The sequence below is a fragment of the Teleopsis dalmanni genome, chromosome 2, assembly GCF_002237135.1.
Source record: "Teleopsis dalmanni isolate 2A chromosome 2, ASM223713v2, whole genome shotgun sequence".
In the NCBI taxonomy this organism is placed as follows: Eukaryota; Metazoa; Arthropoda; class Insecta; order Diptera; family Diopsidae; genus Teleopsis; species Teleopsis dalmanni.
In genome coordinates this window covers 173460713-173475810 of record NC_051847.1, presented here as the reverse complement: position 1 = coordinate 173475810, position 15098 = coordinate 173460713, and the positions used below count along the sequence as shown (strand labels likewise).

Genomic DNA, 15098 nt, shown 5'->3' with positions numbered 1-15098 from the left:
CTTTGTTCAACAGATATATTGAAATTTGCCTACAGCCAGGCAATGAGTTTATTTTAACAAGCGACTACTAAAAGTATGCTACATAAATTTTCAATTAAAAAAATGCATATTTTTAACCTTTTACTAGCAGCAAGTGCTATAATGGCATTCTCTAATGCGAAGTTCAAAATTTTAATTGTATTGATTACCAGAATGAAATGTATAATACTGTATGATCTGATAAGTATATAAATTCGGCTATTTAAAGCTTTAATAATGAACTGCGATAAGAATACAAAAGATGATGGAATTAAGTTTTTAAAATATAAAATATGTATGTATGCGTTTATAATATGTAATTGTTCGAAGTATAAAGTTCGAATTAAGGTAAATGTTTAACAAATTGATATATGTATTTATATATAATTATATGTAATAATTTCATTACATGCCAGGAATGCCATTTTTTTTAGTATATTGATCTAATTTATTTAGATTAAAGTGTCCAATGTTAATAAGATTTTGGAAATATTTAATCCAATATATAATTTTAGTGTCTAAGAAATCAGATGAAAAGTTTCAGAATATTAACGGACTATAGTTTTTTTCCTCAATCCAATTGGAATATAATTATGTTTTCTTGCTAATCCAAAATTAGTAACTAGCTAAGAAATCAGATTAAAAGTACTATGTAGAATATTTTCATTTTCTATGTTTTATATGACTTAACAAATAAACGGTGATTTAATTCGATATATCTATATATATTCCGATATATTATAACTATAAATGACTACTAACACTACTACAAAAATGTTGGATTACTCTAAAAATCTTGGAATCCAGATTTATGAATCGAAAATGACATTAGTTGTACAAAATTGTACAAGTTTTTAAGTTTAGTATGAAATTTAACTCTAAGCGGTTGCAAACTGCGAAAAGTTGAAGATTCTGCGATGAAGAATCAAATCTAAATTCTATATCTAAAATAATTTATTATTATATTTAAATTAATATATCTAAAATATATGTTGTATTAATTATATACCTTTTTCATGTTAATTTTTGTCAAACAGTTTGTTGTAAGGATTCATTTCGTTTAAACGGTTATATGCTGGTTTTCGAACTTTTGGTTTTTGGCAGTTCGAAAAAAAGTTCGTTAAAATTAATTACAAATTCAATGTTATATGTCACAGAAATTTAAAAATATATGCACTACATTCATTGAATATTTTCAATTACTCATATTTGGGAAACTGTCAACATAAAATTTGAAATATAGATTTCAATACTATATCGAAACAGTACGAGTATGATAATTTAAAAACCTAAATCGAGAATTAGAGTTCTCTGCATCTATAAAACTATTATATGATATGTAATGATATGTTTAGAATTGAATAGGCCATGAAAATGTTTGATTATATTAGAATGATAATAGATTTCAATATCATTAAACTGTGCACAAAATTCGAAAATTAAAACAAAAACTATTATTAATTTATACTAATTTAATTAATCACGTTAGATATTAGCACTTCTTTCAAGCTTACAGTATGACAAAACATCAGAGTCAAGTTCTGAAAGCAAAATCACTTCAAAGCAACATTTTTAGCTAAAGAATAATTTGCAAACAGGTATGCAGTAAAAAAAATATTAATTTAATTAATTAGGAAGATAGATAGATAGATAGACACATGAAAATAATAAAGATTAAGTGTAAAAACGTAAAAGGCATTAAAAAAACACTCAAGGCTAATACAAAAAACACAGCTATAGAGCAACTGGTAAATCGTTTCAAAGCTGAAAATGCCGAAATAGCCAGAATAAAGAGCGAGTTAAGGAATAAACAAAGCATTCCGAGAAACTTACCGCGGTGGAGGAATGCTGAAATTTAACATGTTTCGACAATATTTGAAATTTTTTTATATTTCATTTTATTTAAATATATTTTACGTATTATTATTATTATATTTTTTTTTTTGGGAACAAAAAACAAAATCCAATAAAATATGAGGTATATGAGAATTATCAGTGTTTGTGGAAAGGAAGAAAAAGAAAGAAGAAAAATATAATTAAAATTTAGACAATAATTTCAAAAGTATCTATAATACTTAAAAAAATATGAGCACAATACATATATTTATATAGAATTAAAAATAAACTGGTATAGAAAAATTAATGAAAAATAAACGTGTTAACTGTTATAAAACATACGAAGACGCAGTTAAAAATACAATATTGAGTAATAAATCATAAGAAAATGTACAATAAGAAGAAGAAGAAGAAGATAGTGAGACTAGTTGAAATCACGTGCCAGTTGCAGTTAATATTTGAATTGAAGAATTTTTCTGTACGAGTATTTATTACGAGTATAGATATTGTATACTGTGTATACTGTACGAGTGAGGAAACGTGTCTGCAGATTGTAATTATAGGCAAATATTTCACAGTTATTTTTGCTTACCTGTTTGGATTCGTTTTAGGACGTAATGGTGCACCTTGTTTGAGTTTAGAGTTTGGATATTGTGATAAATAAGTCATCATAGATTGTTCATCAACATTTGGATTGACCAATTCTTCGGGTTTGATTAGCTGACGTACATTCAACCAATCATCTGCAAGACCCATTGCTTCGGAAGCGTTTTGAACAGCATCTTTTGGATCCCACATTTCCCAATCGGGACATAACCCTGGTGCGCAGGCATCGACTAAGGCACCAACTGCTTTACCTGAGGTCCAATCATTTGTGAAATTATTAATTGGCATATCTGGTATTCTGGCATGTATCCAATTGAGTAGTCTATAGTAATTGAAATATGTGAATAAGTTTTTATTTAATAAAAATAGTTTTAGGAATTATTACCTTTGTTTAGGCGTGGGACCTGAACCATTGATTTGGTTGTCATCTTCGCCATCCCACATTGGCATTGAGATTGAATAATGCAAAATAAGTGTCCATATTAAACCAAGTATTAACTTCAATTTACAATCTACAATATCTGAAGAGTCTGTAACATAAAATAAAATTATTTATAAATAAAATTAAATAAAAGTTTTTTAGTTATAACAATATTTGGAACTTGTATACAAAATGTGAATAATTCAAATTAGAATCAAAGCTATTTATACTATTTTTGAGAAGGGTGAAATCAGAAATAGAACGTATAGATCGAAACAATAAGTATACCATTTTGACCAAAAAGTTTCAAGAATTAATTTCAAACATTAAAAATAAAAGTTTATTCCTTAATGACGACAATCCATGAAGAGAATTTATTGACCGTAACGCAATTATAAAATGCCACCCCTTATTCCAATCCACAAAATATTTTTTAAAATCGAATTTTTGTATAGTTATCAAAGCCGTATTCGATGTTTTTATCTCTTTTCGGCTGCTAAAACGCCTTACGCAGAGGGATTACTTCAGTTATGTGAACAGGAAGAAATCGCAGGGTGTTAAATCAGACGAATCGTTGGCTATTGTATGGTATTTGTAGGGTTCTTGATTAAAGTTTCATGAATAAAAATGGTAATGTGCCATCTTTAAAATGTATCTTTAGCAACATTTTAAAGTTAAATTAATTAAAAAACCTCTTTATTAAATTAATTATTTAAAATAATTTATTGAAAAATCGAAAGAATTTCAAAACAAGAACTGATGTTTCATTGTATATGGAACTTATAGTCAAGCTTCTACCGATGGATCAACTTTTTCAAATTTATATAAAAAGTAAGTATTTATAAAAATAAGTTAATCGCAATAAAATATATATAATAAAATATATATAATAAAATATATATCTATATATATATACATATATAAGATTTATCCTAAATAAAAGACAAACTAAAAAAAAAAGACCTCGACTATTGTTTAAGTTTCGTTTCCAAAAACTTAATAAGTAAAGGTCCAATTGCATAAAACAAAATCTTACTAATTGCTTTAATTACTTTAATTACGCTAGATGGATTTGTCTTGGCAACCTGAAGTAGAGTCTGCTTATATAAAAATATAACCAAGTTTAATTTTTTTAAATACATACATATATACATATGGATAATTCTAAATTGGCAGACGTTTATCAAGCGCTTAATATAAATAGCTTAGGAAGACTAGTCTTTAATGTATAAAACCATTTGGAACTGGTAATTTAAACTGATTCTTTGAATGTGTTGAATATTTTATTTTATCATGTTTTTAATTTTAAAAATATTGTTCAGTTAGGACTCGTTGGATTGTTAGGAACTGTTGTAGATTACAATCGAGAACATTTTACCAAACAAAATCGAACAGAACATAAAGAGCATTCGAAATAAAGGCCATTTACAATGAATATTTGAGATTGTAATAGTGATTGTAATAGTTAATATTAATAATAATAATAATAATAATAAAGGCGATATAAATCAAAATCAAATAGAATATAACTTGTAATCTTTTATGTAAATAATTTTAATTATTTGAAAATATTTTTGTATTCATAAATAGTTCATATTAATTTAACTTTCACATATTGCCTGCCTTATTGTTTCATCACTCTTCCTTATATTACTCCAAATTATGTGGAAATCATCTTATCAATTTATTAAGAACTATGAAATTTGTTTTTAATTAAAATTTCATACAAACACTTTTGATTCAAATTAAACCTTTTTGTCATATAAATGTAATTATTATATGAAAAGGAATAAGTAAATCAACCGTCATTAACGTATTCATGATAAGTGATTAACACTAAAACATTTCATCACCATATATTTTGCAGTGATGGTTAAGATATTAATGCTTAGTAATTTGTATTAAATTTGAGAAACAAAAACCTGTAGAGTAGTATACTTCATATCAACTGGTATGAAATAAACCATTGTATGTACGGTACTACAGCAATTATCATGTCTCCAGCACACGATTACTAAAGACAAAAACTGACGGCGATTTGTAATGCTTTTTCTAAGCAATGTCTTCGTAAATGATTTTTTTATATTTAATAATTATGAATACATTAACGACAGACAAGTTCATAACTTATCTGCGAACCAGTGCCATCAATGGAAAGACTTATTATGCTATGTCGTGAAAACAAGTTCCATAAGTGGTCATTCGGACACCAGTTACAAATTAGGCGCCTTGGCGTTGCTACCATTTTCCACAACTCATCTTTGCTTCGGCATTCAAACTTGTTTTTATCGAGTTTTTGGTTTGGTCAAGTTCATGGTTGAGCCATCATTTTAACCTTAAACTTGTTAGCTATTTTCTGCTATGGAGTATAAATAAAATTAACTAATTATTATGCTTTATTATTGTTTATTAATGAATATTTTAAAATAAAATATGTTAATTTATAAAAGAAGCGATTAGCCAAAAATTTCCATGAGTTTATTGATCTTTGTTATCAATTTTTATGCTTGAAAAATTATTGGAATATATTTTTTGGAAAAAAAATTAGTGACGATTTTATGAATGAGATATATTATTATATTAATAATTATTTTAGTTTTTATTTATTAATAATAATTTGGCAATACTCGAAACAGCTGTATGGTCAGCCAAAAATTCAATTAATTAAAATAATATAAAATATACAATTTTTGTTGTTGTATTTCACTACTTTTCGAAAAAACCTCTTTATATAATAATTTTAATTAAAAAATTTAATTCTGCTACAACTGTGTCTAGCATTAACCAGTTCATCTTGAATCTCATGAATTTAGCTATGAGTAATAAAATTCTATCATAAATTTGTTTTTGTGTAATTCTGTGATATAAAAGCGGTACTCATGTGACCAACTTAACACTTTCCGTTGATAAACATTAATCTGTAATGACTTAAATGAAGAAAGAAAATATATCGTTTACGGTTTTATGAAATTTTTAAACATTTGATTTATGCAAATTATTATATTGATGAATATGATGTAAAAAAGAATCTTACATTTATCTTAACGTGTTCACAAACTGTTATCAACTAAGATGAACGGTTTAATCATCACTGAATAGGATAAAATAAATTTTTCTTAAAATAAAATGTAAGAAGAGTATATTGACCATATATAACATGAAAGTTTTTTAAATAATGACGTTATCAATTGGTAAACCTGGATTCAAACTAGATATGCTCTGGATCTATCAAATTTTGTTGCCCAGTCCATAATTTTTAGAGTATTCTTACAATTTTATAGTAGTTTTGGTAGACATTTATATTTTTCATAAATAAATATATCGAATCAAATCATAAAGAAATCGGTATTGATGCGACAACTAAGATAGTCAGAGTAAAGAACTAGTTTGTGCTTACAACTAAACAAAGGCTTTCATTCGCAGTGGAATAAAGTTACGAGTTTTGGCATTACCGTCTCAGCAAGGTAGGTCTATCTGAGAAGACAGAATGTGTACCATTCTACAATGGGCCAGAGTTTTCTTATGGAAAAAGCTAAATTTTGTGAATAATTATCGAAAGATCTTGACTTTGATGCTGCAACCATGATAACTGTCAGGTGAAGGACTTGGTTTGTCCTCACCACAAAAGTAAAGTTTCCATTCACAGTAGAACAAAGTTATGATGACACCGCTAGTAAGATTTTGTGTAGCTTTCCAGTTTTGATCTGAGGTAGGACGAGAACATTGGACTAGAAATGCCTAATGTTTAATATTAAGTAACATTCAATGAACAATATTTTTTTTCAAACGAAGTACAGAATGTCTTCTGTTCAGTTAGGGTCAGTGGTAGCTCAAAAGAGATTTGTTAGTTGCAATAATCCTTTTTGTTAAAAACTAAGTATCCTGGAATATTTTTATAACTTTTCGACTTCCAGCAAAACATTATTTTCAACTGATAAATAATTTAATAACATCAAATCCTGATAAGTAAAGATGTCATTATCTCAGTTAAAAGCAAATTTATGCAAATATTTTATTTATTTCTCTTTTAAATATTTCATTATCTATTAAAATCAAACTGCAAAGTAACGTAAAAAATTAAATAAATTTGAAAAATTTTATTTGCTCGTTTCAAAGAAAGAATGTAAAAATTGTAGTCATTATACTAAACTGCAACAAATAGTCACTTATTTTATGGTACGTTAAGCACGAAATGCAGCGGAATAATAACGTCTTATAAAAATGTAAATATTTGTAAGATATTCGCCATATTTGCTAATAAATAAAATTAAGCATGATTCAATAAAAAAAAAAAAAAAAAAACTGCTAAATACAACATTTAACAATTCCAAACGAATAAAAAAGAAAACATCGTCATCACCTGCAACTCTGTAACTTGTTGAAATTTCTAAGAGGCGTTGCAATGCGGATTGTGGAAGCGTCACGGTCCAAAAAGTTCTAGCCTTATCAGAAAACTAATAGAATTCCATTTTCATGTATAGAACAAAGAGAATTGAAATTATGTAAGAACAAAAATATACATATAAATATTTTATAGATTGATTTACGATAATTGAGAATTGTAAAAATGACACGTTAAAAGTTACAGTCAGTTTGGTGATTTATTATTTAAAATTCATAATTAAAAATACAGCAATGGCTTTAAATATATACGTAATCTACGTTATACGTTATGCATTCTTTGAATTATAATGTCCCGCGCAGAGTGAAACCACAAAAAGCAACTCTCTGTGGCTCTGACACAGTTCGCTTGAGATTTTTCTTGCCGCAAGTTTAATTTGTTCAACTTTTGCGGCTACCACTGTGGCAGCTTTGATTTGTGGCAACTTTTAAACGTCGGATGTTGCGGAAGGATTCACATACCTGTGTTCTTACTGTAAACGAAATTAATTTTTTTTCTCAGACTTGAGAAAGTACAAGCGCTTTAAAAAAGGATCATATCTTGCCTTAGTAAGGATATATTATATCTATATTTATTGTTCAATTCTTCCTTTGTATAGAGGTGCCTGCTTGTATCACTATATGTTATATCGCTAATAACAATCGTAAAAACTATCATTCCATTATGAATACCAGCCAGCGTTGCATTTATTACTACAGTCATATATAATATGGTAAGTGAAGAGATACAACAGGATATATAACACAACTTGTAACCTTTCGAATTGTTAGTCGTGTATCGAAGTAACTATCAAATATATTATTTAAACTCAAATCATTTTGTTGATATTGATATTGATATTTTGGTAATATTTAATTTTTATATATAATGTTTATTTATTTTATAAATTGATATCAGTAAAGCGTGTAGAATGAGCACTTTTAACTTCAATAATAGCTATTGCATTTGTACATCTGAAATACACTTTTATTTTTATTGAGATTTTATAAGCTACAGAGAATATATTTATATTTTTAAACTGTTATTGAATGCATATTTTGATAAGAAAATATTGAGATAAGTGCATAATAAATATATTTAAAAATGTGTTAGTAGTTCAAATTTACTGCTCATATTACTGAGTACTTCGTATGATTCGGTTTGAGTAATTTAATTAATTTTTATTGATGATGTAATTGTTTTTGCTGATGTAATCTCTTAATTGATAGATGATAGAAAATTGAACTTCATACTTGTATTTTAAGCAATCATATTTTTAGAATGTTGTTTTATATTTCTTAAATTAAAGTTGTAATCTATATAACTTTATTGTGTCCTCTTTTCACTTTTTTTCCTATCTTTTATGTGTGTTCACATACATATAAAGGTTTTATGTTAATAGCTTCATAATTATTGTTTAATATTATTTTTTCTTTACTTTATAATATTTATCCATTTATTTATCATCATTTACTATTGACGATTTTGATTGAGAAATCTAGATTTGCTCTCGAGTTATCACTTTTTGCTCTTATTTTATAGATCGATCGGAAATATTTAGGATAACCTTAATATTTGACAATTGCATTCATAATTTATTATCACTTTAAATAAAAATCAAGTTTGAATACAAAAATAGTATAGTGGTTATTACTTACTACTAAGTGGTTAGTAATTGGATCATTCAAGTAGTCACAGATAGACACTATTGAGTAAAACTGCTTTAGACACTAACTTGCGTTTCATTAAGCAAAAAAGAAGAAGTTATGTTAACCCTTGTTATTGAGGTCCACATTTAATTCCTGCTAATGGCAAAAGTTTAATATGTAAAAAAAAGAAATAAATAACAGAAAACAACCGTAAATTTCAGAGTAATTTTGTTACTCTAATAACACTCTTTTGTTACTCTGTCTTCGAGATCGAATCGAAGACGACAATTGCCATCAAATTGAATCTGTAGTGAAAATGTTACCTTAAATGTAACAATTGAAAATCAACATAAGTTCTGTTGATTTTATAGAACTATTAGTCTAAATAGAGTTTTCATGTTTATCTAACTTAAATAATTACAGCGCTACACCTTTTATGTTTAGTCTGTGACAATCACTGTAAGACAAAAATTAAGAATATTTTTTATTTATTTGAAACTGTTGAGATAAAATATTATATATTACATTTATGTAAATATTTGCTATAATGAAGGCGTTGGAGATAAAATAATTTAATTATACGAGTATCGTTCTTAATCAGCAAGACGTGACGAATTTATTTATTGATGTTTCTCTATCTATTTATTTTCAAACTTTATAGTAATTATCTTTAAAAGATATTTAACTAAGTGATTCATATAATTTCAATTTTTTATATGATTTGGGCATAGAATCAATAATTGGATGAAATGGGTTCATATTGTCAAAGACAAGCGCTCTAACAAAGAAATAAAGTAATCGTTAATTGTTTTTTATTAATAAAAGATTAAAGATATTTTAAAAAGAAAATGACTTTTATTGGTAGGACGGCATGCTAGCTCCATGCAATGGCCTGCAATGTATCTCCTGCAATGTGTGTCTACCAGTTCTCGAAGAAAGGACAACACCTAATATGTCTATGTCCAGGTAAGCCAGAACTAGGCTTAAGTTTTTTATTTAAGATATGTTAAGGTATTGAGGATTTGATAAGCTATATTTTTTGGTTTCTTGTTGAGGTCCACAAAACTGCTATAATCAAACTTTCCTATGATTTTAATGATATAAAGTTGAAATAACAGCAAATTGGGCAAAAGTTTTTTAACAATATCAGGTACTACTGGTTTGTTTATGATTTAAACAACCCATCTTAAGAAAATTATTTCTCATGAAAATTTTAGTTTATGGACTACTAAATTAATACGAGCCAATTTCACAGTAAATCAGTTTAAATGAAAACTAAACTCCATAATTTCACAATCTATCTTAGTAATTTATCGTTTTTAAAATTTTATATCGTTTATAATTAAGAACTTTACTTTAGATATAAGTGCACATAATGGAGTTAATGATTCAATATTATATTAGTTTTATAACTTAATTAACAACTTTATAAAAAGCGTCACTAGAGCTCCATTAGTCTATAACTTTATATGCTAAGCGGCAAAAACTACAACAATTAAATTAAACAAATTAAATGCGCGTGAAAACTCGCACGAACTCGTATAAAATGTTAATTCCACTTTTGTATTTTAGAGAAGAAACGATGGAGCTTTAGGATTTACAATGCAAGACCCATATACGATGGAAACCAGTTCGTTGTAGCACCAGCAAATCCAGTCTTTCTAACTTTCTAAACAAATAAAACGCTGGAAATTAAATGAAACTAGTTAAAATTCATGTGCCAAAAGTAAAGTAATTAAATTTGCGTATATTAAGTCAACAGAAAAATATATAAAATATTTAAAAAACATTTGCAAAAGTCGACTTGAGTAAATAATCAAGACACTAAAAGTGAGGAGGAGTAGAAAGTACGGTACAAAAACAACATTTCTTAATTAATTTTTAAATAAAGCAGTATAATTAAAAGTATAATTAATATTTTCAATATTTATCTTTATTTGTTTCATTCCAAATACTTTATTTACTTTAAAATATTAAGTGATAACTTTTTTATATTAGCTTAACATAGTACAGTTATATTTTGGGAAGAACTATAGTGGATTCTTTAATCTCTTTTTGGAGATTCTTGCTTTCCGATAAGGAATTTTAAACATTATGTATAATAAATGAATAGATAATGAAATTTTTTTTCGTGTCGGGATGTATGTTTTCATATTGTTATAAATAGTAGAACCAACGTACCTATTAAAAGCATATCGCATGAGTTTGTCAAAATATTTCTTTCTTGTGTTTCTAAAGACATGAATAATATAAAGACCTAATGGATGAAATTATCAAAAAAAAAAAAAAATTCCAAATTGATATAATCGAACACGTAACATTAATACAAACCGCAATAGCTTAATAACTAATCCTGAATCTCTATAAGTTCGCTGGAACTCTTTATCCTAGATTAGATAGGAAAGGAACGAAAGATCTTTTAATCTTTAGCAAATCTATAGTTGATATGTTTATTGTACAATGTACAATGGGAGAGTATTTCGATAAGCGGACTATGTAAAAATTTTTACGATAAAGATGATTTGAAATTCATAAATCAGTTTTTATAATTTTGCCTAGGTCAACAGACGAAACGACTTTTATATCTATGAGATTGTTTTTTCTAATTGTCTGGCAGAAATAACGAAGGTTAAGTTATTACATCACCTTAACTACATCTTGACGATCAAATTATTTAACATGGAAACCACACGGAGTTACAAAAGAAACAACGTTTAGTGTATGTTGCCCTTTCCATGGCAATTTCGAGGGCATGGGTAATGTCTATATTATTTATATTTAAATTAACTGTATTAAGAATTTAACCTACTTTGGCCACGTAGCAAGGCGATCAGGAACTATGGAAGAACTGATTGTAAAGGGAAAACTACGTTGAAGCAGACGACGAGGAATGTCATCTACACATTGAGTGGATCAATTACAACTTCTTCTTGGAAAAACGATTAGTGATGTCGATCTGATTCTAATTTCCGGTTCACACCGATTTTACAACAAATTTTTTTCACTAGTTATATGCTTATACATATATTTAATTCACGAAATATAATTTGTAAAGTTAAAAAAGTTATTAACAAAAATTATACCTGGTACCTAACGCCAGGTGGCGTATCTATTGTTGTCTGATTTAAAGACCAATATCTCCAAAATTATGTTATATTGTCATATAGTGCAAGAGAAATTGTTGTTCAAAATAATTGTCATTATTAAAACGGGAGTGTCTGAAAAATCGGAATCATGTAATAATGTTGGACTACATAATTACCAATGATTTGAATAAGCTAATCATGAGTTGGATCATATATTTAACGTTGATTTTAAAAATTGAGAGAACCACACACATGACGGAGTGTAAATAAAACTTCTTGACTTTTGTTTTTTTCTCAAGCTGTGGTTTTGACAAAAATATTTTTGCTTTATTTAATACAAACTGAAAATATGCTGCACTTTTCTATAACTTTTGAACTATTTTTTAAAATATAATTATTGCAACTATAGAAGTAATTAATAAATATTAAATATTATTTTAATGAAATACAATATGAAAAAAATTAAGAAGTTAAAATTTGAAAAACTGTGCTGTTGTGCTGTTGATATTACAATAGTACAAGTGTAATAGTAAGTGTAACTGTTAAGTATCTAAAACCTTTTTAAAAACTCGGAATAAAGTTACTGTATTAGGTAAAGAAATATCATAGTAACACGTTGCCGAGCACAAGAATTGGGTCTAGACCCACTAAACGGCTTTTGTTAAATGAGTTAATGAGTTCTGGGATCAAAAAATATTGTTTGGTTTATCAATGGCTTTAATTAGGCCATGGCCCCGAATGAGTTCTGGAGTCAAGAAATTTTGTTATGTTAATCAATGAACTTAATTGGTTCATATTTTAGTAGTTAGTTTTAACATTAATAGTCAAATAGTTAGTGAATAATAGTTTAGACGTATGAGAAATTATGTATAGGTATATACAATTAAACTTTACTATTTAACAACATGATGTCATTAGTCAATTAGTTTTTGAAGTTCTAGATGTAATGATCTCTTTTAAAAAAATTTGACATATTTTTATTTTGTGGTGAAAATTTGCAAATTTGAATCAAAGGTTTTAGTGTATGAATATCTACTGAGCCAGGCTTCAAAAATAAATTAAAATTGCGTACACGCCCGAACTAAGTAGTTCGACTGCTTTTTCAGATACTTTCTGAAGTAAACTTTTTTGCATTTTAAGTGTTACTGAATGAAACTGGTTTCGTTCTCTAAACTTTATTTTTTATTTTTCTTAGTTTTGTTTTCTTTTTTTTTATTTGAATTCTAAGCCAATTTAGAAGAAGTAGAAAGATAAGCTTAATTTAAAATATTTATCTTTTGCTTGTTTTACACTTCATTTTATTGCTTTTTCGGGTATCTTTCATTTTTGATCGTGTTATTGTGTTCTCTTTTATATGAAAAAAAAATTTTAAATTGAATTTAAGGCAAATTTTTGCTCTGTTGTATCTGTTTCAGTTGAGAATTCAAATAGCATCATTGTTGACGCCATTGTTACGGTCGCGTCAATGTCTCCATTTGTTTGATTTCAGTGAAAAAATTATTTTAAAAAAAAATACAAATAAAATATTTTACAATAAATAAAAATGATAAAAAGTCGTTCAGGCAGCACAATGACATCATCATATCAAGAGAGTTGGGGTTTCAGAATTTCAGAATTCATTGAGTTAAGACTGCTGTTATGTTAATGGAGCTTTCATATTTAACAGTAAATACTTGAGCAATATGAGATTCATAATATATGAAAATAAGGGAACATTACTTCTTGAGTTATTTATTATTGGAAATCATTCATTTAAAAATATTATTCTGTAACTTGTAGGAAATTTTAGTGTATCTTAAGCAATTCGGTGTCTTTACTGGCTTTGAGAAAAATGTTCATATATGAAAACTAATTATTACACTTTTCACTAACTCCCTCTCTAAGGGAGAGAGGGAGTTACACAAAAATAGAAGTCATGAATGTAAAAAACATTAATTTGTATCAGAAACCACAGAGCACGCAATGTTCTGGCTTTATTAACCGAGATACGTATCCAGACGTGTGATTTCACGTTTTAGTGAATTGGTCAACAAGATTATACAATTTGTCACTAAAGGGTTTTATTTTTCTGCTGGATTACAGTTTTCATGTGGATAATGGTCAAACTTTAGATGCTTTGAAAATGAACATTCGACAAGTTCTGAACGCGCTTATGCCAGTTATGTGTCCACATCTTATCAAAAATTAAATCAACAGTATTAACTACTAGAAGATGTCTGGTAGGAGATATTTGAATGATGTTGTATTTCAAAGTTAATGGCCAAATTCAAAAAGTATATTGAAATCAAAATTTGATCGAAATCTCAACCACAAAGGTCTTGAGTTTACTTTTACTTTTGGCAGCACAATTTGAATAATCCTATATAATCTATAATTAAATTGATATTATTTTTAGCCGTACCGCTCCTCTCGTCTAAGAACTCATAATGAAACCTGTTACTTTCTATTTACATTCTATTTACTTATTCTTACATTTAAGTAAATTTCTTCATTGACATAATAAATTTCAATAAAAATTAAATTTTATAAATAAAATATGAAGAAATCCTCAATTAACATTTCCCCAAACTCATAAAAACTCGTATGAGTTCCTTAAGCACTGCTAAGAGTTTCTGAGTATAAAATCCGAAATTAATTTAAATGTAAATTGATATAAAAAGTGTTAATAAATTTAAGCAATCAACTATTAATAGTGCTGTGGGTATTACTCATTTTTTTGTTTTTTTATTAAATATTTCAAATTTGAATAAATCGAAGTACTTCAAAAATTTCTAGAAATCATTTTTACATTTTTCAAATGCGAACTGTAGAGCGTCCGTTCTTGAGTTGCTTATCATTTAACTATTTAAGTCAAAATGATGACTAAGTTTAACGTATTTCAAGCTTTTCTCATTTAAATTTTGACATTGACACGTTTATTTAATTTATAAAAAATTTATAATTGAAATGTGTGATAAAAGTTTATCTTTGACTATATTTTATTAATTTATATGCCAGTATTTTATTTTACAAAGAGTTTTTGAGGCTTTGAATGTCACTGCGTACGTTGCTTGCATAATATTTCTTGTCAAAATTTATTTTATCTGAAGTTTGCAGGGACA

General features: G+C 27.0%; 1 protein-coding gene across 1 annotated transcript in view; it reads right to left on the bottom strand.

Moving 5' to 3' along the window:
- Positions 1–15098, bottom strand: part of LOC119676190 (filamin-A-like) — a 50505-nt gene that overhangs the window by 15914 nt on the left and 19493 nt on the right. Inside the window, exons 3-4 of the mRNA XM_038087423.1 lie at positions 2846–2990; positions 2447–2782 (exon numbers count right to left, since the gene is read on the bottom strand). Of these exons, the coding sequence (XP_037943351.1) occupies positions 2447–2782; positions 2846–2990 (481 nt within the window). The remainder of the gene's footprint in view (positions 1–2446; positions 2783–2845; positions 2991–15098) is intronic.